Source organism: Ptychodera flava, chromosome 3, assembly GCF_041260155.1.
Source record: "Ptychodera flava strain L36383 chromosome 3, AS_Pfla_20210202, whole genome shotgun sequence".
In the NCBI taxonomy this organism is placed as follows: Eukaryota; Metazoa; Hemichordata; class Enteropneusta; family Ptychoderidae; genus Ptychodera; species Ptychodera flava.
Window position 1 is genome coordinate 23,574,878 of NC_091930.1, and position 24,740 is coordinate 23,599,617.

General features: G+C 38.8%; 1 protein-coding gene across 1 annotated transcript; it reads right to left on the reverse strand.

Moving 5' to 3' along the window:
* Positions 1-636: 636 nt before the first annotated feature.
* On the reverse strand, positions 637-4,079 carry LOC139125663 (uncharacterized). The gene is made up of 4 exons (XM_070691766.1): positions 3,892-4,079; positions 3,611-3,661; positions 2,763-2,890; positions 637-2,556 (listed from the first exon to the last, which is right to left on the reverse strand). Exons 1-4 carry the CDS (start codon positions 4,058-4,060, stop codon positions 2,455-2,457), a joined length of 450 nt encoding a protein of 149 aa, XP_070547867.1. The 5' UTR covers positions 4,061-4,079; the 3' UTR covers positions 637-2,454.
* Between the last annotated feature and the right edge of the window lie 20,661 nt (positions 4,080-24,740).

Sequence of the window (24,740 nt, forward strand, 5' to 3'; positions counted from 1 at the left end):
AACTAAACTTCCAGTATATACTCTTATTTTAGGCGAAATTCATTTTTCATTTGCTATTTCTCCAGGCTAGAACAAAAAAAAAAAATCAGATTTGACATCTTTAATAAGTCAAGGTGCTAAAGAGCAGATTAAGACATGTATAGAGAATTGCCTGTGCCGATGCTCAATTTTTATTATACATTGTTATCCTAATAAATAATGTATGTCTACACTCAGACGCGTCGATTTAGCACTCATACTACAGTTACAAACTACAACGGTTAAATTGTACCAAAATGTCGTAACTCTTGAAGAGAATACGTTTAACAGATGTGTCTTCTCGTTTACAGCGAAGATAATTGTTTGCATGCAACAAGAAATATAAATCAATATGTAAAACCGTGTTACACCGATATTCCCTTATAAGAGAAGTATCTGTTGAGCTAGAGACAAAAATTTGAAAACGCTTTCTCTAAGGCAAAGTGAATTTCATGTTTATATCACGATCATTTGCGAGATAAAAAAAACAGCAATCTGTTAACAGTGTGAATGATCTTTGACAATGAAATGTACTTGTACAATTTGAAGTTTCACTATAGGTTTAAATAAATTTTCTATTGAAATACATAATTTCTTATTACTAGAACATAATTAAGATTCTCATTAACACGACTGGAACTAATTTGGGATAATTGAATTTTGATATTTTTCAAATTTCTCAAAAGTGTTAGGTGCCATATAGCTGAATGATGCAATATAACTAATTGGTCATAAAAACAAGTGTGTAACTTTAAATGAAAAGCAGATGAGCTTACATTTACAGGTTAAAATGACCTTACTTTCCCATTCACATTATCCAAAATTAGTTCCGATCGTGTTCATTGACTAAATCGGTAAATGTACTTATCGATGACCTGCCTAAGACATTTTATAGGTCAAGTATTATAATTATTAGTAAAAAATATGAGAAATGTTTTTTAGAAATGTGTAGTTATAGAAAATAAGTCAATACTTTTTGATTTACAACAAAACTTTGACCTCCTGGTGAATTAATAAAAGCTATGTTGTGAAGATTCTTTCTGAAATTAGAAATTGACGTTTCTCTCCCTATGCTACAACTGTCATGCTCGTAGTAAGGGAAATCACGAGCTGAGGTACCAGTCTGGATCATAATGCTTTCAGTAACTGGAGCTGGCACACCAAGATTTAGACTTTAACACAACCTTATACCTTATAGCAAGATGGCGACCGTGTTGTGTACCGTCTCAGCTCTGATCAGTAATATCTTTAGGCTAAGTTCTCTACAAAGCTAAATGCGTCTCTAGACTTGTTCTCATACAACGTCTGCAAAACAATTTAAAAGTATCACACTATCTCTTATCTTCTTCTCGTAATATCTGAGTCAATGACCTTCATACGCCTTTTTCACGAGTGGGACGCTCGAGGTAAAATCATTACAAGGAAAGAGCGTTACACTCTCCCACCTTTTTAATAACCAGCGTCTTCACTGATCAACGCGAGGGATGGAGCATCGCAATAGCCGAAAATTGCGATCTACTTAAAATAAAACAAAATCAGATTACTTGTGAGGCAGTGTGGTTAAAATACGCATAGATCACGCACTTTACAAGTTAGCATGTTGTGCTATCAATCGTTTACCTTGAAAATTACAGACAAACACTTACGCATCTAAATACTTACAGATATACTAATAAAATCACTAAATATACATCCAATTACAAACTCCAAGTTCAACTACTCTAAATAAATTAAAGAAAATGTACTGAAAATCATTTGAAAATGTCATATATCAGTCATAATTTTCTTTAACTTGTTTGAAAGGTGAGTGAACTGGAAGGTGGTCGACATTGAGAAGGATGACGTAATATTGACCGATGTATTCTGGTATCACCCTCAACGTCTTAGGGTAACCATAACAACGACCGATAGGCACCACTGGACTGCAGCCAATAGAAACTTTTGTGCCAAAATGCAGGGCTCTTTCTATCTCAAAAAACTTCATCAAAAACAAAACAAAACAACAAAAGCAAAATATCGACACAAAAACATCATCAAAAAAACTTCAAAGACTCCAACAATATAGAGGATACACCTAAATATCGCTACATCTCCTAATCTTAATTCCTCGGGCCATTCGGTCAAATCTAAGGATTATTGTATCACTTACAGACCATACTGGCATTTTAGCCAACTGAGGAGACAAACAACAAAACACCAAAAACCCTGTACGCGTACCTCATCATCTACAAAAACATGCAACTTCAACACTTCATCAAAAAAAAATAACTAAACAACACTTTAAAGGCAGAAAAATAAAGGATGATTTTGAAATTTACCAGAAAATTTACCAAGAACAAAAAGTCATGCTGCATTATTTTTGTTGCTGTCTCACTTTACGGATGGTCGTTTTCCGAAATTCTGCTTCTTATCATTGTCAGTTCATTCGTCACGTAATCAGTCCGTATATTCCAAAGCCGACGAGAAGGTGAACCACAAGCATCGCTGGTTTTGGTTTACCTCTCTGGGGTCCATTGTTGAGTGCTTTGCGCAATTAACCTTGCGTTAAGAATAAAATAAAGATACAAGGATACCAAGTTAATGAGTTGATGGTACGTTCACTTAGTCTATAGATGATTTGCTTACATGAATGTTTAAATGGAGGTTTTACAGTAACTAATAATGGTAATAAGAAGGGATTAAAGTGAACCGACTTCGTAAGTGGATATAAGTGGACCTACACTCTTTCGGCATTAGCAACCTACCTTTTCTTGTAGTTGTCTTTTCCGATAAAAGTTAGATATCAAAATCCCTGCAAACGCTGCTATCAGAACTAAGACAACTAGTGACACTACAAGTACAATGTTACCAGTGTTTGAAGGCGACGGGGGAACTATAATGAAAGAAAAAAAATTATAAACTAATGGACGTGAGCCATAAACATAGCTTCAACTTTATCCGTTTTCAGCCTCTAAACTATATAGAGAGAGACAAACTCTGGCAGACAGACACATACTAGTGAGAGTGTATTAACTAAATGAAATAACATGAAGAACAACGCATTATAGAGAAGTGCTGTAATGTTGTAGCTTGCATCAAGGGTGGCCAAAAATCTTCTGTGGTCAGCTCCATCAGGGCACCCGCCAGGTACGCTTTTCAATGTTGTATTATATAATAAAGTAATAACTGTAACCGTAGCCGTTTTACAGTCAATATTACGTGCATCAGAAGTAAATGGTGAAATTGTGCATCATTCAATGTTGTCAAAGCATATATTCGTATTATCTTGCATATTTCAATATTTTTACCATTCTTTTCTGATAATCCATTTGTGGGGGCTCATTTTATAGTTTTTGGATCACGAAAAAGTTTCACCATCCATGGTGTTAGTTTTTCGATAATGTTATTTTCCTCACAGAGTTAACAAGATGTTGCAGTCATATTGAATTTCAAATATCGGCAAATGTTCGGACGTTTTTTCGCTAGTATTAAAATTTACACGGTGACTCTAATTTTTTATTCTGGATTTGTCAAGGAAACGGGTGTTGAGGTGTTTTGGGAAAGTTTCAGCAAAAGTTCAGGTCTTTTAATTTCGAGGCACTTACTACCTTACCAGTTGTCATCGTCGATTTGTGAAAGATTTGCCCGATTGTACTATTGTTTTCTGAAAAGAAGCAAAGGCATAATTTTAAGAATTAGGAATCTCGCATATTGAAGAAGGGAATATACTACAGCAACAGACGAGTGGTGAATTAGCCAATAGTATGATTCAGATATCAGAGCTTGTAGAGGTCGGTGGGTCAAGATGTCAGTACAGTTAAACAACCCTGAAGCCAGACCAACCCTGCTTTATTAGAACAATATATAGAGGAAAATTGTCTCCTTTCCAGTTACCTGATTGGTTTCTGTTCACCATAATAGCTCGTACACTATCAGTATATACTCTGAACTTCATAGAAGCATCCTGGTTTCGTCTAGTTGCGGCCTCTGTGAAGGCCGTAATCACCTCGTCTTCGGTAAGCTCGGTGTCCTTGGAGAAGGCGACTGTAATCTTCACGACCATCGCACTCTCACTGCCATCCGCTTTGCTGTGAATTCGATTTAAATGAGACACAATTTTAATTGTGATGTATTCTAGCTTATTGTGTCAGACACGTGTTTCATTTGCATTATATCAAATTTATAAAATCTGTCGTGCGATTGGAAGAATAACAAAGCTCTTCACAAGTAGTTGTCTGTCATTAAAGCAGCTATTGCTAACAACATCACAAGTCATTGGTAATAGTGACATTATTTGAGGTTTGATTTCAACCATATTGTTTCTGTACCTGTCTTATTACTTATATAATTCACGACTCTATCTATACAGACAAAGCTAAGACAAGACTGAGATTTTACCTCAACAGAGGGCGCTCTATGCAGTCGATCACATTAGCGACAGACGAGGCGTTCAAAATTCCATAAATCTGGGGAAAAAGAAACGGTTTACGCTTTTACGTGTATTCATATTCAAAGTCTGCCGCTTAAAACAAAGATAATTCAGAGAGAGGTATTCACACAAAAATTCTCTCTCTCTCTCTCTCTCTCTCTCTCTCTCTCTCTCTCTCTCTCTCTCTCTCATCGACATCGTCTCCTCCGATTGTGTTAGCACTATATTTATTGTTCGGTGCACTTGCATACATTATTACATGCCTCGAGGAGAATGCAAATCAGTGCATTGATTTGAATAGGAACATCCGGGATGTTAGCGGGCCAGTGAACGATGTACTGACCGGTTTCCATGGTTACCCGGGCCAGTGAAGCCTTTCGATGTTTTCGACGTCAAAGTAGACGCTTAACGCTAGATGTAAAATATCCATGCGCGCACTGCTATTTTGACTTTCGTTAAAATCTATTTGATCCCGGTGGATACTGGTAAAATTATTTGAAAATGCCCTGCTTGTAGCTAAATGTCATATAGCATTCACTGTGAAGAGTACCAGGCGCCAAATGTAAAATAATTATTTTACACATTAGAAGAACATATTCATACGAAAAGGGTGTATTTGCATGCATTTATCAATAAAAAACTACTATAGCATAAGTATAAATAAATCAATACAGACATAAGTAAATACATATATGAGTGAAAAAACATACATATATGTGAACCAATTCACACAGACCTATGAAGACAGACATATACATACATACGTGCATACGTACGTGCATACATACATACATACGTACGTGCATACATACATACATACATACATACATACATACATACATACATACATACATACATACATACATACATACATGCACTCACGCACGCACGCACATACATACATACATACATACATACATACATACATACATACATACATACATACATACATACATACATACATACATACATACATACACAAGCCCATATGCACTCATGCACGCACGCACGCACATACATACATACATACATACATAGCCCATATGCACTCATGCACGCACGCACGCACATACACACAAACCCACACACTCATATACATACATACATACATACATACATACATACATACATACATACATACATACATACATATACATACATACATACATACATATATACATACATACATATACACACATACAGGATCGAAAAGTTTACATGAGGGGAACGAAGTACGCATGCGTATATCCACTCGCACACACACACACTGCTACTCGGAAAAGTTTACATGAGGGGAACGAAATACGCATGCGTATATCTACTCGCACCACACACACACACACACTGCTCTGAAAAGTTTACATGAGGGGGAACGAAATACGCATGCGTATATCTACTCGCACACACACACACACACACTGATCCACGCCGCCCTGGAAGATATCCTATAATGCATTGCTGTAAGCCCAACGCCTAAAACGGAAATAGGCTCATTTGGCGTCAAGACACCAAGGCGAGCGGACCTGCCTCGCTCATCCAATCTTGCCGCATATGGCAAGCAATTGCGATAATGACGAATGCTTTATTTCCAAAAATCAGTAAATGACATGCTTTATCCATCCGTACTTCAGTGAGACACGTTCCCCAGTCAGTAAATGACAATGGGGCCGGGTACCCCAGGCCTCCCACAGTATCAGAGTGTTCACAGCCCCGTGGATAGCTGTGATATCGCAGCGGTACTCGTGGCGAACTCGATCGAGTCATTGGGGTCATCGCCACAGGGACTGTGGCGATGACCCCAAACTAATGACCCGAGCGCGTTCGACACGCCACAAGTACCGCTGCGATATCACAGCTACCCCGTGGATTGTTGTAGCGAAGCCAGCAGTTTTTCTCACAGAAACAAGTTGCATAATGTACTCAGTAAAACGTTGTCAGGTACATGTAACATGAAAACTGACTGAGGTCGAAGTGACTAAGGCACCGGGATTGATTTGACCACAACAACGACAAGAGGGTGTGAATTACTTGGGTCGAAACGGACAGGGGTCGAGGTGACCTGCTGCCCCGGTCCTCAACTGCAGGCCTGACGGCCTGGCTATGTTTACATAAGGCGTCCACATTTTAGAAAATCACTAAAAGTAGGCAGAAAGAAAGCCCCCATTACGTGAAAACGCTAGGGGTCGATAGGGGTCGGATGACAGTTTGACACATTTCGTACCATTAAGAGTCGAATGATACTACATTGACGGGTTGACCATATGACTTTCATCAAAAAACGTCCGGGGAAAAGTGAATACATTTGGTGTTTGACCAAACTTTACAAAGCATCAATTTTTCGATCAAAAAATTCACGCGTAGAACTAATGAAAATTCGTAAAAAAATACCACTGCCTTGTACATCAGGCACTGAAATGTCGTAGGCGTGAAAATGAGTTTATTAGAAAATACACAGTGGCTCTTAATATTAGTTTGAAAATTCCAGTTCTCCGTACTCCGTTGCTGTCTAGTTCCAGTGGGCATACTTGGCATTCCAGACATTCATTCCCTGCTGAGTGGAGCTACGTACGATCCAGAGTAAAGTAAGCAGAGAGTTTAGAGAGCAGAGAGTTTAGCAGTAAACAGTCCGGGTTATGTCCATATAGAGGATAGTAGGGAAGAGCCAATGGCGTACCGTATATGTAATAAAATTAAGGCAAGAACCAATCACGTACTGTATATGTAATAAGGGTCAAAGGTTACGTTGGTTCACTTTGTTCAGATAGCGATGTGACCGGACAGATCCACCGATCGAGTGAGACTGTTGGCTACCCGGAAGTATCTTAGCTCCAGTCGATTGGCGACGTTCTACCGTGTTAAAATTGTAAGATTTCTTCAGGAATAGTTTTCTAAGTTTCTTTACCCTTGACCATATTCGACAAAGAGTTATTGGACGTTTTTCGTTCTCTTTTCCAGCTTTTGGTTAACTTCTCGGCGATTGTTCCGGCGCGCGTTTTTCTGAGCAAAGGGTCAATCGTACCGGGAAATGCATGGTGATCGAAAAAATCGTGCTCCATCGTGCTCCGATGACCGACTAAAACAGTTGACCCATCTTTGCAAAGCTTGAAACATTCTCCATACTGCAGATTACAAGGTTAAATTGAAATTTGACCAAAAATAGGCGATATTTGGCGACAAATAACTTACTGTAGATTTACAAGGGTCAAATACTGATTTCTAGGAGTCGTACCCGCCAGGAATTCATCCAAATAAGTAATTTTCAATGTACTAATCACTGGTATCGGTCACCATCTCGACCGTACTAAACATTGTGAGTAACGTCTACATCTAAAAACTACCCAGTGCTAAAAGTAAAGGGCGAAATCAAGCCGAAAAGTTCCAAACTCGTTGCAATGTACGAGCCCAGGTTTGCATGATTAATTATTCGTGACGTTGGTGGCGGCAGGTTCGCTGATTGGTCAATCGTAATATCCTCTCTATGGACATAACCCGGACTGGTAAAGCTGTTGCTTTAGTTCCAGTAAGCTGTTGCTGTAGTTCCTGTTGAATGCTGTATTTAACCATTAAAGAATATAAGCCGAATGGCAGAGAGCTGTAATACACGACTCCCAGTGTTTTATTGGCCTGGGTTGGGCCGTTAACCCCAGCAGAACTTCGCCGGCATGGCAGGTACCATTAAGTCAGAAACCCTTACGGGGCCTCTAAGCAGTGTAGTATTACTCAGGCCGGCTACCACTTTACGCTGTGTAAAGCCCTGTACGAACCCGACTCACGACACAAAGGCAAGAAAGAGAAAAAGTGTCGCACATCTTTGTCATCGTCACTAGCCTTCGACGCCGCGAGGTACGTAGAGTCCGAGTTAGGAGTGAGCTCCCCGGTGTGGCACTTCCGGGCCTGCAGATCGTCGCGTCAGTGTGTGTATCTCAGAGAGAGTAGCAATGTGTGTGTTGTGTTTGTTGTGTGTGTGTGTGTGAGTGTGTAAGTGTGTGTGTGCGAGTGGATATACGCATGCGTACTTCGTTCCCCCTCATGTAAACTTTTCAGAGCAGTGTGTGTGTGCGAGTAGATATACGCATGCGTATTTCGTTTCCCCCTCATGTAAACTTTTCCGAGTAGCAGTGTGTGTGTGTGTGTGTGTGTGTGTGTGTGTGTGTGTGTGAGTGTGTGTGTGTGCGACTGGATATACGCATGCGTACTTCGTTCCCCTCATGTAAACTTTTCGATCCTGTATGTGTGTATATGTATGTATGTATGTATGTATGTATGTATGTATGTATGTGCGTGCGTGCGTGCGTGAGTGCATGCATGCATGTATGTATGTATGTATGTATGTATGTATGTATGTATGTATGCACGTACGTATGCACGTATGCACGTACGTATGCACGTATGTATGTGCGTGCGTGAGTGCATGTATGTATGTATGTATGTATGTATGTATGTATGAATGTATGTATGTATGTATGTATGTATGTATGTATGTATGTATGTATGTATGTATGTATGTATGTATGTATGTATGTATGCACGTACGTATGTATGTATGTATGCACGTACGTATGCACGTATGTATGTATGTGTCTGTCTTCATGTCTTGTGTGAATTGGTTCACATATATGTATGTTTTTTCACTCATATATGTATTTACTTATGTCTGTATTGATTTATTTATACTTATGCTATAGTAGTTTATTTTTATTGATAAATGCATGCAAATACACCCTTTTCGTATGAATATGTTCTTCTAATGTGTAAATAATTATTTTACATTTGGCGCCTGGTAGAAGAGGCATGTAATAAAATATTATTGCCTGAATATATGGGTTTGTGCCCTCGCAGCAGGAGACGATTTGCCCTTCCCGCGTCGGGCAAATTGTTACCTGCTCTCGGGCACCTAAACCATGTATTCAGGCAATAATGTATAATGTCATAATCTATACGTCTTATTGCCGTAACAATTTATATATAGACGTCTGTACATCGTATATCTACATCGTACAGACCGTTTTATTTCCCATACAAATCCCGTCACTGTTGAGAATACTTACCACGTCACTAATATCCACGATGGCATTACTGTGTTGACAGGAAGATTTACTGCCAAGGTCATCTGTCCAACAATCCAGGAAGGTGCAAGTAAACTCGAAGTGTAGGCCATTGTTTTCCACACAGGCGTGTTTCGAATCCTCTTTCAGGGGTACGGCGCACAGTAATCGAATAGCATAATTGAAACAGTCGCCTCTTTGTTGGCTATGGAAACACAAAATTCCTTTCTGCGGGTCACATGTTAGACTAACTTGTCCAGTTTGGTTGTATGGAGTATGAGTGTCATCGGCCAAAGCACACTCAATATCAGTCGTCTCTTCACAGAATTCAAGGGTTTCTCTCAACTTTGACGAGTTCGAACTCTCCGATGGAAGCCGGGTCAAGCGTTCCGCCATTCTCATCATCCATCCATTGGGTACACACAGGACATGTTTGCTATGTTAAAGAGAACAAGAGAAAGAGGATGCTAAAAAGGCAATAGGCACTTGTGAAGCACGAATTTACAGCATGTTGTCTCAGCATAAAAATCTTTGACTGAAAGATACGTCGGTCGAGGACGTGAAGACTACCGTCTATCAATGCCGAAAATAACATATTAATAAACAACGATTCAGTAAACCAACCTGTGTGTAAACATGTTTGGCATCAATATAATTTTTTTCAAAGTATGAGATGCGCGTAATATCATCCATCAGGCCATCGTTTCATCCCTTCGTCTATCCATGTTTTTAACTGTTGGTACATCTAGCTGTCCATCTCTATTGCCTTTATCTCTTATCGATCAATTATTTTGTCTGTCTGTCTGTCTGTCTGTCTGTCTGTCTTTCTGCCAATATAAATCAGTCAATCAGTCTATTAATCTTAATTATCCTAATTTGGCGATTGGCTTAACGGCAGTTACATAAATTGTCAATCACAAAATATGACGATTTAAAAAGGCATATTCAATTAAAACAGTACATAAACAAACACAACCGTAGGTAAAATTAGGGGTATAAAATGTATAAAATGAAACAGCTTCTGTTAAATTTTTCACTGGCTATGATGATGAAGCTTTCATTAATATACAGATCGATAGTCTAAATCGACGATCTAATTAGAGCAAGTCGAACTTGTGATATAATTGGTAAGCTTATTGCAATTTGGGGTGTAAAATTTAAAGTGATTTGAGATATCCAATGAATTAACGCTAAATAGGCTTTGCTCGGCTTAGTTTAGCTTAACTGACCGCTGATAAGTAGTGGTCGCATCTTTTTATCTCCTGTTTTTCATCGATTAACGATCAGGAAGCTGATCATTCATTCTTATGCACCTGTGAAATAAGCTTATCTGGCTTTACACTTACCTGAGCATGGCCGGTTGCCAGGATAGAGTAAAACAATATAAACTTCCGTAGAACGTTCGTCAGAGCCATGAACACTTTGGTGTAATCAGATACAACTGAAAGAAAGTACACGGCTACAATAGTTATGCTGGTAATTTTGCAAGTTACAGAATCGGGTTAACTCAAAACTCGGTTTTATTCATTTGAGAAGAATGGACCAAGTCATTAATGTATATTCCGTCAGTCTCCAAAAGTGAATTTGTCCATTGTACAGACAGATCTATACTGGTCTCTCTCAATCGTTTAAGAATGCATACTGTGAGAAAACTATCATATCTCTTGTGTGTAATTCATAAGCATAAACATTATCAGTAGTAGGATAGAAATAGGGGCGGGGCCACCAAAAACCTGCGGTTAGCTAAACGAATCCCCTAGATGACGACTGGATATCACCGAGTATCCTGTGAAACCCTATAATTGATCACTAAAATCATTTGAGGTAGCCACAAGAGGGCGATTTTTTTCACGATGGAAACGCCGACTTTCTATACAAATTTCATACAAAAAGCTACCTTTAAATCATAATTTTACTACTCTAATATGTCCCATCGAGTATTTCGAGATTGCTGTGGTAAATCTCTCCACCCGGACCGCTCAACTCGACTCTACGTTAGCATGGCAACAAGCCTACCGGAGCAGAGGACTCCACAGCAAACACGTACATGTTGCCCTGCTCTCGACTTACTATAGCTATCGCCGTCGATGAAGCAACCAGCGCTACGATCTTGCAATCGGGAGACCTTGGACTGACTATCACAATAGAAAGAGGCACAATTAGGTAAAAACAGAGCAGAGCTGAGTACAGCGGGTGGTTCCGACGACGGCCACGACGACGATAGGCACGGGACATCGTCCAGTTATAGGTTTACCACACTGCATACAAATACGTCATGCTCTCTTTCATCACGTGAAAGTGAGTAACAAACGTAAGGAGTAAGATCACATGAACATTGTTTAATCTTCTCTTAACAGATTCAATATAAACAATATTACTACAAATAGCGCTGCCGAGGCCCAAGCAGTTAAGCAGTAATTGAGATATGCAAAAGTACACAAAGACGAGGGGAAAAAATGAACATAGTGATTGTTCCCTGATTATCGTATCGATCCTAAGTCCTTTTGCAAACTTTCAGATACTTACAATGGTGATGATATAAGTAAGGTTTTAGTTTAAATGATGCACTGGTTTTGGACAAGAAGATTTTTATCATTATTCCCTAAGCCTCGTTATCATATGTTTGAAATATGAAATAAATATTCTGCAGGACACACACGACTTTTTAAAATATTAAAGGAGGCTAATGAAATCAGTTTATATAGTAACCTAATATTGTAGTAGCCATTTGTAATTGTTATATGAGGTAGCATTTAACTATCTGTAAAAAATATTTTCCCTTTCACGACATTTATTTTTACTTTCATGGCTTTTTTGCATTTCAGTTGTCTTAAGATCGCTATTTTGCAAATATTTCTTCGATTTCCATTTATTACATAATCAAAGATTTAAATCTGGGCTGGGTTCACTTTGTAGCATGCCAAAAAGTTGTAAGTTAGTTGGGAAAATATTTTTAATGTATGCAAACATATGTAAATCACCCGAATTCCTGGTCTCTTTGTATTCAATTTTCAACATTTCAAAGTATATAAATGCGATCTAGCTGGGTAAAAAAAATAGAAAATTTTCAAATTATGTTCTTTAAATACTATATATTTTGTATAGCAATAGAATTCTTAAATTTTGAATTTGAGTTCTTTTAGTTTTTTTTTCCTGTCGTGATTATAATTAAACTTTGAATCTCATTTTTCAAGCCCTACTTATAAGAAGAAAGAAATATTTTTCTACTTATACACCAGGTTGAATAATATAATAGATTTCATAAAGTAGTATCAAGATTTTACTGAAATAAATATTATCAATTATACTAAAATTGAGTTTTCTACCAAAATATATGCTTCTTTATCCATCGAGTAAACCAAGGGGTGAGACCTAAGCCACCTTCCAGCTCATGCCTTCCAATGTCAGAGCCCTAAAATAACACTCTATTCACCAGCGGTCGAGTTCAAAGTACTTGTTTTATTTCTTATATGACATCTACATTACGTTTTAAACAACAACATAACAAAAATTATGTTCGTTAAATTTTATTGATCAACAACACCACCAATAAACACAAACAACAATACAAAAACAACAACAAAACAACAACAATAACAATAACAATAGCAACAACAACAACAAGACCTTTGGATCCCCTGTGTGAGTAAGTGGAAACAGACATATCATGATGCCACTCCTGTAAGGGATGTGCTTCACGAGTTCGCAGGTGTCCAAGGCTTTAAGGTAGTCTTTAATTTCGTGCTGGCGCGAAAAGGAGTCCGTGTCGTTATCATTAGTTCTGACGTATCTGGCGGTAATCTGAAAGTTTGGAGATTGCCGACAGCCATTATAGTTCGCGCAGCCATTCCATGGCTGTTTCATTACGTGACGTGCCAGAGTTTATTATATACATGGTGGTGGTATTGTCCGTGTATACCACTATGTGGCGTTTGTCCCAGAAACGATGCCACCGCCTACACGCAAGCAGGAGGGTGTAAAGTTCCTTGACGTTGATATGCGCATCCGCAGTAGTTGGATGGTCCGCTGACCATCGCGTGTAGAACCAGTCGTTCGCGGTAATGCCTGGTCCCGCTGCTGAGCACGCGTCAGTGGTGAAAATCTGCACTTGGGGCAACGGAATTTCCTCTATGAAGAATGCCGTAACATTAAAAGTTTTGCTGAAATTCCACCACAAGCTGATGTCCACTCTGGCCATGCCTGTTAAGGCGTATGTGATGACACGGTCCCTCCACAAAACGGTCGCGACCGTGGTGATGAGATGGTGATGGTGATGAGTTTGTCACATCGATGAGTTGTCGCAAAAATGTGCGCCCGCCGCGAATAACTCTTGCCGCCCAGTTGAGTTCCCCGAGTAGCAGAAGCTCGCGTTTCGTCGCTCGCCTATTTGGAAGCCAATATTCCAGGAGGTCACTTAGTTCTTGTAGCCGTTACCGGCCGGGGACAAAGTCCGTGTGTGCACGTTTATCTCGATCCCTAGGAATGTTAAGCATTGTGTAGGCTCGACCACTTTATCCCAGTTCATGGAAAAGCAAAGTTGCTGAAGTAGTTGTAGCAAAGCCTTAAAGGCTTGTTCGCACACCAATTTAGAGTCCGCGATGATTAGGAAATCGTCGAGATACACAATGACGACATCATACCCTTTCCTGCGCATCATTCTGGTAATACTTCGCTTAATGCGAGTGAAAATTTCCTGGCTCTTCGCTGCTTTGAATGGAAGGCGCGTGTCGACTATGTACGTCCAAGTTTTATGCTGGGCGAATTTGTAACGTAGGACTGTAGCACGGAGTGAGCAAACATCTTACATGTATTGGTACTGAGCGATAAGTTGAATTCAGGTTGACTTTGGCCAGATACGATCCTGGCCTGCACAGAGCGACAGCGTGATTGATAGTTTCATATTTGAACGAGCTTTAGATGCTGAGTTCACTCTTGTTCACCAGTGTTTCCTTGTCACACGTCCAACTGATACAGGTTTGAATTTAATCAAGTGTCATCTCCGGAGTAAACAAGCACGTATAAACACCATAATGTCGTCGACAAATCGAAAATACAAGCACGTTTTGTGCTGTCTGTGTAATTACTCAAGTGATTTTCAAGTCAAAATGCTTTTTTAAAAATCAGCTATCTTTGAATATATATTTTCAATTTTTTCAGCTAAAAAAGCCATCATACTCAGAGCGAACAGTTACATGGCTGTTTTGCATGGCCTAATTCTAACATGTACTCGTTGTTTAAGTGAAAAGCTCGTGCCTAGAATACGCGTGTTTGTGAATGACGTGTGTTTGTGTATTTGCCTATTTGTCGACTTTTTTGTAACCTTAAAGGTCATATTTTGACCTTTTTGACATTCCTCTCACAAATAGACGGCCATCCATGAATGGATGGTACGCATATGAATTGAAAGGGACGTCGATAGAATACAATATCAATACTTCGTGTTCCCATTCTTTCATCATGTGAAGGAGGGTAACAAACATAAAAAGAAATATCACATGAATTGTGCCTAATCTTCTACTGGTATTACCTCAATCGTGAGTTTCGATGACGCCTCACAGTAACACACCTACTCAAGGTCACGAAAGTTTACTCACTTACGAAACCGTCTCCTTTGAAGGTGGCAAGCAATGCACGTTCTCCTACTCTTTCTGCATTATGACAACTTGGGGGAGAACACCTAAACAGAATCAGCATTGAAGTCACTCTTGGTGCAGTGAATGGGGATATAGCAACAATCTTTTTATGTTGTTTTTTTATACGAAACTAGTTATATGTGCTTGAATTTTCACATTTTCTTGAGCTAACAACAATATCTTTTTCATTCGCTTCAAATGGGACTTTAACGGCGTTTACATGATCGATTTCAGAAAACAGGAGTATATATATTATTAAGTCAGTATTTCCTGCCATACTTACCGGTCTAAAATTTGCAGTTAGCATTGTGAAAGTGATCAAATGAAGATTCAAAGTTGACCAATGATTGAGAGAGAGAGAGAGAGAGAGAGAGAGAGAGAGAGAGAGAGAGAGAGAGAAGAGAGAGAGAGAGAGAGAGAGAGAGAGAGAGAGACAGGGAGGCAGACAGACAGAGAGGCAGACAGACAGAGCACTACAGAGATTGATAAAGTCACTGTTAGACAGAGACTGCGAGGTGAAGGCGAGAAATGGCGTTTACAGAAAACATCCTTTGCCGTCTGTTCAAGAACAAAAACTTGATGAAAAGATTCTGCTATCAGCATATTTTATGTCTCCAAATATCGGTAACTTAGAAGCAACGACAAGAGTTTAGGAATTTGAAATGGTTGAGGGATACTTTGGCCGAGTGGTTCTGTCTGTTGTTATTCGCAACAGGTAACTGGCTGCCGTGAGTTCGAACTCGATTGAAAGCGCCTTATTTTCTTAGTGACCCTTGGTTGATAGCTCTACCGGTTGAGAGAAATGTTGAAAGTTCTGCTGGTGGAGAAAATTTTCCCCAAGGCTGTTTTTCGTCTTCATTGCTTCGCGAAAGTTTGTGTGCGATGTGTGATAGCGAGTATGTACATGCGATTGCTCCATGAACTCTACAGCATCGTGGAGTGGTCGCAGTCAGAAATTGTAACAGCCTAGCTCCATTAATGAACCACACGTTTTGAGAGTGGGGATTTGACTGAGTGGGACTGTCTGTTGCTAGTCGCAACAGGTAACTGGCTGCCGTGAGTTCGAACTCGATTGAAAGCGCCTTATTTGTTCAAGGAGAAAAGTGAACACTCGACCAATTTCCTCTGAGTGAGATTCTCCAATTTTCGTTAACAACAGGAGTATGTGAATGTATATTGTATTCAGATTGTGTTCAAGTTGTGTTGACACATAGCTTTTAAAACGCGTCTTGTTTAGTTTCGTAAACATTCAAGGCATTTTCTTACAGTGTTTTCTATGGACTTGATGTCGATAGCCATGCTGATAGCCGAATTTCTGTGAGCGGTATGGATTGCTGTTACTAGTATATTCACCATTGGTGGTTCACACATCCACCGCTCAAAAAGTAACACAATAAAATACATCAACAAGCTGGTGCACACATTGTAAGAATTTTTGACATTGGAAAAGAAGTTGCGAAATATTGACGCTTTTCCGCGAAACACAACTTTTTCATACAATTACTACATTCTTTCATCATAAGTAATATCCGCACGTTTCATGGTGTCAACAGTGTACTTTATGTCAACCTAACTATAACATGAATTACTATTATATTTCGAGGACTACGGATGCTCACTGCCATATGCCTCAATGAAATTCTCAAAGCACTCGCACCGAATGTAAAGAAACACCTAATTTCAGAACTCTTGCATGAGTTTCACTCTCGACCAAAACCCTGAGATAAAAATGGCGTTGCATTATGAATTAGTTTTTCAGTAAAAGAATTTTGACTAAATTAAAGCTTCAACTGGACGAGGCAAGATGAGGCATTCTGAGGAAAAGAACTTCCTTTCGAAACATACTAACATGCTAACGTCTGTGCAATACAACAGCTGCAATGATGTGATAAATGCTGAACCATATTTTCCAATTTGATTTTTATGAAAACTATTATTGCCGTAATTTCAAATGTTTCAACATCAACATATCCGCAGTTTGCCATTTTGATTTGGTATTTTTGATCAATTTTTCTTTTATTCGGTAATTTTTACTTTTCTTTCTAATTGTAACATTTTTACCTTATTATGTCCCTAGTACGATTTTACTATCCCACATTATGTAATATTTCCGTATCAGTGCATATACTGAAGAAGTCGACTTGCGAGTACTGGAAATGTGGCTAAGTAAACATACAATGATGAATTGAAGATTGCAGACTGGTTAAAGCGCCTCAATTTTATTTTTATTTTGTAATGAAAACACAAAGGAAATTAGCCTAACAATCGAAGTTTCCATGACGTTGAATTACAGAGTGAAACTGCTAACATGTTGATGGTTGAAAGATCGATGCCTTGTAAGATCGCATAATCTGCCGAATTTCATGTGTCCCAAGGAAATACAAATCGACATGACTTTATATGACGCATTGTCATTATTTTTTTCGAGAAATTTATATTATATAAATTATTTAGTTGCTTAAAGTGATAGCGGCATTTATTTAGAACAACGCTATTCTTACAGGGACACTTCATCATACTGTGAAATGAAACAATGCTTATTTACTAATATCGTACAAAATATTTTCGACATATATGTCGATATATACATTTTCCAATATACTGTTATTGTTAACTTTCTTTTTATATACTTGGATACGCCAACATTTGAAAGGTGTCACTTTTCTTTTTTCAGAAAAAAAATGTCGTACTGCCATACATATTTTGGTTTCAATGATCATCAAATAAGATAATAAATTTTCTTCATGCGCAAAACAAATTTACATTAGAGTGACAAATAGCTCTGCAAGTGACGCGGCAAATCAAAATGAAAACACTCTGTAAAAGGTAAACCTGTCAAGCATCCATTTAGAAGTATAAACATGTGAGCAATCCATACCTCGCACTAAACTTTGTCTCAGCACGGCTTTATTCGTGGCATATCGAAAGGCGTAAGGCAGTGCCCGTATAAATAACAAAGCACTTAACTTCATCACATTTTTTTATTTGCCTAACAAATGGGTTTCGATAGTTGTGTCTTTCCTACGCAATCTGAATAGCCTGTGAATTTGCATACCCTTCTTACGTATGAGAATGGGCATGTTGATCGAGTCAATCGGTTGTCGAGAATATAAACGTTCCTTCTATTATCATAATTTGCTTAAGCAGTAACATTCTTGCTAGATGAAAATAATTACTTTAGTCAATCTAAAATGGAAAACTCGTGTCTTTAATCTCGGGTTTTCGATGTCCATGTAGGGCAGCAAACGATGTTTTGATACTATTTCTTTCACTTTCGTGTCAACAAATGACATGAACTGCACAAAGAGTGATATCAGTGCCTCTTTCAGTTTACGCACTACGCCCCCCACGATTGTTTTGAAGCAGGCAGAGTGGCCAGACAACGAGGGAAAAGAGCTCTGGTTGCCACCGATAAAGGAACATGGTTTTGTTACCAGGCAACCTTTTATGACATTGAATAGGAGTAATATCGCATAGTGTCTGGTATGTTTCCGTCAGGCGTCATCGCAACTCACGAACAAGGTATACCAAGGGGAAGTACCGGTTTCTCGACTTCGGTCAGTCCTGATTAGCCGATAGTGGCATACTTCCATTACTCATCGCTGCTACTGGTTCTTTTCCAACTGACATCTCTCTGAAATAACATTTTAAATGATTAATGTATGGTAATAAATACAACAATTCCAAAGGAAAATTTAACGGTTAAGTTAACATTTAAAGAAGAACATACACTCGACTTTCCATAAAATACAGAATGGAGTCATTTTTGTTTCTATTTGTATTTTAGGTTCTCCTCTCTCTCTCTCTCTCTCTCTCTCTCTCTCTCTCTCTCTTCTCTCTCTCTCTCTCTCTCTCTCTCTCTCTCTCTCTCTCTCTCTCTCTCTCTCACTGCACTCCTTGGTATATGACATCACTTCCTGTTCCCTGCGTTCCGTCGTAGAATGTATCGTAGCTGTACAGCTTTGGTTACCATGCAAATCCCTTGTTACGTTATCTATGTCGATGACTGCTTCGCCATACGCAGAACCATTGGCGAGAATCCACGAATATACCTCGTCGTTCTGGTTAGCATCGATCACATAAGCATAAGTCAACGATTTGCCATCTATTTTAACTGCTGCAGATAAAGTTAACAGACGGCGATAAAAAAACTATGAGTGAAAAATCTTAAACAATTTGTGGTCTTTTTCAGACTCAACAATCTCTCATATACAGCTTGGGATGTATTATAACTTAATGCTTGCGTATCTGATGACCTTTCTGTGCTATTTTTTAGTAAACTACATATCCTTCATTACATTGATAATATATAATCTTCACTTACATTGGACGTCCATAAGTTCGGACCATTTCGACGGAGGTAGAGTGAAGTGTTCTAGTTGGAAATTGAAAACTGCTCCGTTGTCATCTTTGTAGAGCGTCGTCGACCAAATAAATACGTGTCCGCTGCTTCGAGTACCTTCCTCCCCATTATTGTACCAGACAGGATCGCCGGGAGCATTGTTATCAAGTTTAATTTCGCACTTGAAAGAGACGTCATCACCCGTGATAACTGTTGAATCATTGTTTACCGAGCATTTTGGTATAGTTTATGCAAAAGAAATTGAAATTGAAATCGTAAATTCACCGTTCCTGGTTCAAGCAGCAATGTGTACCCTAACATCATGGCTTTTAATGTACCATGTAACCGATGCATTTTGAAATTCACTGTAAAGAAACCGTACACGTGTCAAAAGCGACCGCCACCAGCCGTTATCTATGTTTAACGAATTCGCTGCAAATATGTTAGAGTAAATGTACGGAGGATTCTACATTAGCTTAGTACGTAATATCAACATAAATATACGCCAATGCTCTTCTTGATTGGTGTTCGAAAACGTGCTACAATGTGTTCAGTTTGGGAGCTACACAGTTTCATCGCTTCTGTATCTGACCCTACCTAAAATTCATCGACGAGAAAGTTACTGTTCATGATTCAAACTTCAATGCATTTACCTATGACATAAAGAAAATCCACTGCTTCCCTTGTTTGGTCTCCGAGATCCGTACATCTGTATTCGCCTTCATTGTCTGAAGCCGTATTGTGGATTCTAAGATTATACACGTCTCCTTCGCCGAAGACTTCAGAGTGTTCTGTATATGGATCATCTATATCTTCTCCCTGCGCTATCAAGATGTGTCCATGATACCACATTTTACATGACAGGTCAGGGGCGACGTTATAGGTGCAGTTTAATTGCGTAGAGTCTCCAGCTAGTACAAGAGTGTATACCGGTTTGACTGAGAATGCTGTCGCATGTTGTCTCGTACAGGATGTTATGAAATATTTATGTATCTAGCATTAGTCTTTGTATAGTGCGCGAAAATATTTTAAATTGTTTATGCTTTGAAAGCCTAAAATATTAGGGCGTTATGAAAGTTTCATAAAGATCAATAAAATGCATTCACTATGAAATAGTAGTACAAGAATAAGCGATATACCGCATATTAAATACCACAAACGTTTTCCTTACCTCGGCCGATGATTGTATAAAATAAACATATGTGAAGAGCAGGAAGTCGGAAGTGAGCCATAATTGTTAAGATTGCTGCTCGAATCAACGATGATTATCGATGAATATAGGACTTTCAAATTGTTTTATTTCATTTCTCCCACCAGTTCACCACATTTGTTCTGTAAAGGCGAAAAAAACTTGAAGCATTTGAAGCAAAGTAAACCTAAGTGTGACAAATGTTCCTCTCAAAACTATCAATGACGTCATGATTGAAATTGGCCTATTTGAAGTGTTGAAATATGTGCACTAGTTATACCAATTAGTTAAACCAACGTACCGTATTATACCATGCCAATCAAATTGCAGCGTATAAATGTCAAAATGACTATGGCCTACGTAACCATGACAGCTTTCCCCACACAGATTTAGACGTGGTGGGTATGGCATATTTGGGGCAAATCGGCCATAGCCACCACGTCTATTAAAATTCATGAGTTTACTTGTTTGTTTACGCACACACTCATATCTGTTGGAAACCTGAGGAATGGCTATCACATCAGGTTGACAACCCCGACACGTGGGCAGTAAATTAAGATTACTCTTTGTAAGACAGTTACGATTCCGAATATAGCTAGGCAAATTTCACAAATTTCCCTTCAAATACAAAACTAATGTTCATCAAACAAGGAAAACTATGCAGACCTAGCATAGCCATTTGTAACGACATTCGAAACACATTGAACATGTATTGACTAAGGTATTCCTCAATGTTTGCCCACGGTTCCTCCACAAACCATGGCTTGCCGTATAGCATGGAGGTACTAGCTCCGTTCCTGGCTCCATGATCGCCGCGAGCGACCGTGGAGGTAGAAGAGAACTCCATGGACTAACGTACACGTGGCCGTAAAATAAAACCAAGGAGGTTACTACTAGTATATTTACTTAAAGCAATTTTCTGTCACCGTATCAACCGATGCGCGATGGTAAGCTATTAGCCCTACATCCGGTATGAGTCAAGAGTGCTCGGCTATGACTACGCCATGGCCGTGTTATAACCCTGCCACGCAGGGCGGACTAGCGTGCGTGCAGGCTGATGCCAGAGTAGCCACCGACGCCCTTCTTTTATTGACATGAAGTATTTGGTCTGGGCAAAATTTGCAGCCACCTAAGTATGTGTTCTGTAATTTATGCTCATCCACTATGTTTCCATCCATGGTGGCGGAGGGTAAACAGTGTAACAGAACTTGTACACAGAGGTCACACAGCACCGTCCCTATAGTGCATTAGCTACGTTAACAGTAGCTCATGGTTACTGAAAAAAACAACAGTAGCCCAACCTGAACTTTCTTACATTAACCTCCTTTTTTATCTGAAGTATACAGCGGCATAGCCCCAGGAGCAAGAATCTCCTTTCAGAAAATTTATTCTCACTCACTCTCTCACCAAATAAAACTACGCGGGTGAGGAGCTTATACAAAGATACCCGTCTCAATATACCTAATGAAATGCTGAACTAAATATCTTTCCGAAACAAATAATAATCGCATGCAATTGAATCAAAAACCCAAAAGATACATCAGTGAAAGGAAGGCTAAACCAAAAAAACGAACAGCACCGATGTGGTAACAGCGTCTTCAGGATTCCGATCAAATTTAGTACACTAAAACTGACAGGTATATTAAAAAATGTTTTCTTTATATTCGACTTATGCTGATAATCTTTACATCACCAGAATAATCTCTTCTCAATTTATGATATTTCGTTTTTTTACTAGAATTACAAAAAAACCTACCTAACCTGTCTTTTCTAGTTGAATATTAGTAGCTTTCGTAGAATCTTTTAATCAGAGAAAAAAAGCGGTGCTATCTCGAACACGCCAGTTTTAGTTACACTCTAATGCTATTTTTCAAAAAGAAGCTAATAAGAATTAGTGATATGAACAAAATTTTATATTAGTGATTTAAAATGGTATTTTCTTTGACGATTCAAAGGTGCTGTAAAAGACTAAACAATTTGGCTTTCATGTATATACCCTGGTGAGTGAAGATCGCACTTTGAATACAGCTTATTCGCTTGAACAACGCCCTCTGCTGACGGGTATCTATAATTTGGAATACTTTTTCCAAGGAGTTAGGGAGGCTTATGACAACAGTACAAAGAGACACAAATAAGCTGGATGATAACAAAAAATGGCTGCATCTGGAAATCTTGCTTTATATGCTACAATTCTCGTTATATTGAGTGAGTATCAGTTTATAGTAATATTATATAGGGCTCAGCCCTTGGTGTCGCGCCAGGGGTTAAGATTGGCAATGTTATTTGTATTGATTCATGATAAACTCTAATTGTTCCTTCATAAACGTTTATATGACAACTATGCCCAGTTTCCCTCTGATGAAAGCAGTTCACGTACTTACACGACGTCAAACCCTGCAGCAGGGCAGGTATAGATTTTCTGTAGCGTGTAAAAATTTTGGACAAAAATTGGCAATTTTTACAATGATAAAAGCCTATGGCGTTAACAAGGGATGTATTATGCAATAATTATCATTGCAATGGTAACCGCACTGCCCACCTTCCACTTGCAAGCTGAAAACTATAGCGTTCCGTCTAAAAACTTGCAATTTTTGAATCTAATTATTGACACAGGGGGCGCCCTTCTATAATTCAATCCCAGCATTCTTTGCGTATGCCCCCGTTCATATGAACGACAGTTTTCTCCGTTTATCTATATCAACGATACTTTGTATCAGCGACAAGGTGTATAATAACATTTACTGGCTAATAAAAGAGGTATATTTTATAAAAGGCATGTTATATCATAGTACTTTGTTTCGTATTTGTTTATTTACGAGTACTAAAAAAAAAAACATGGCGGCGCCCATCATGAGAAAGAAGGGTACACTTCCGGTTACTCGCATAGTATATTATGAATAAGCGCATGCGTAGTCAGTAAGCCGCTGGCGCGACTATTAGCAAAAGGAAGACAATTCTACGTTTCTGTGATCGTGTGTGCATGTCTTTCCTTGGAAACCTGAACAGCTCGTTTAAGTATATCGTGATAATACGTAACATGAATAGATTAAACAAGGAAATACGTTAATATGGTAGCTTAACCCTGCAGTTGTGTTTAGAGCAGATTTGATATTAATTCTAGCCAATATAATAGATGGTAAGGACTAGTGCCGTGAATATAACTCTTGCTTGCGTTTTGGCTTCTACTTAGCGTCGGCGTTACTGCTTACGTACATAGACGTTAAAACAATATGCACGGACATTATCGTCTTAAGGTAGACTTCAACAAGCTGCATCATGGGGCAGTTAGGGTAGCAGACACGTTATCAAAGGACGGTGAGTTTGAGACCCGGTGCGAGACCCGGTAGGTCCAGAGTAACGAAGTCACTGTCAGACGATGGTGAGTATGAGACTCAGCATCCTCTGACAGTGACTCCTGAGCAAGGTGCTTTACTTCTCATTGCTCCATAAATTAGTGGATTTATTGGTACGTCATCCTGTCATATGGTTCGCCTGCTGGGTGAGTAATAAAAACAAATACGTGTTGACCTGCTCGGGGGCTATCAGACATTGATCTTAATATAAAGCTGTGTTGAATTTTCTGTTACTATATAAATTTTCATTTTCTTTTGATTCGTGGTATTCGTTATCCACCTGGACATAGAGTAAGGATCGAGCAAACAGTTGGCATAAAATCGCAGAAAAAATGTAAAAATGGAAAATTTTCATTGGTTTGGATTTACTCTTAAAAAACGAGGTATCGTTTTTTGACATGATGAGGAAAAAATACGAATTGAGATTGGTACGATGACGTGTCATTCTATTTTCATAACCGAGAAAGTCAGCTTCGAATTAACTCATAAAGCATCAGGCCAGTTTCATATAGCAGCAACGAACACATTTACTTGAAACTATGTCTGCCACCATGAACTCCAAACTTCTTAATACGGCTCTGCACATCTTACAATAATTATCCGGTGAATCCCCTTCCAACAGAAGACGTGACACTATTTATACCTAATACGTACATGTTGTCAGAGATCATACCATTATGGTAGTGAAAAATAATTTTGTTTTCAATTAGGTGTTTCAGTTCGGAATTTTTCATGAAGATAATAGAGAAACT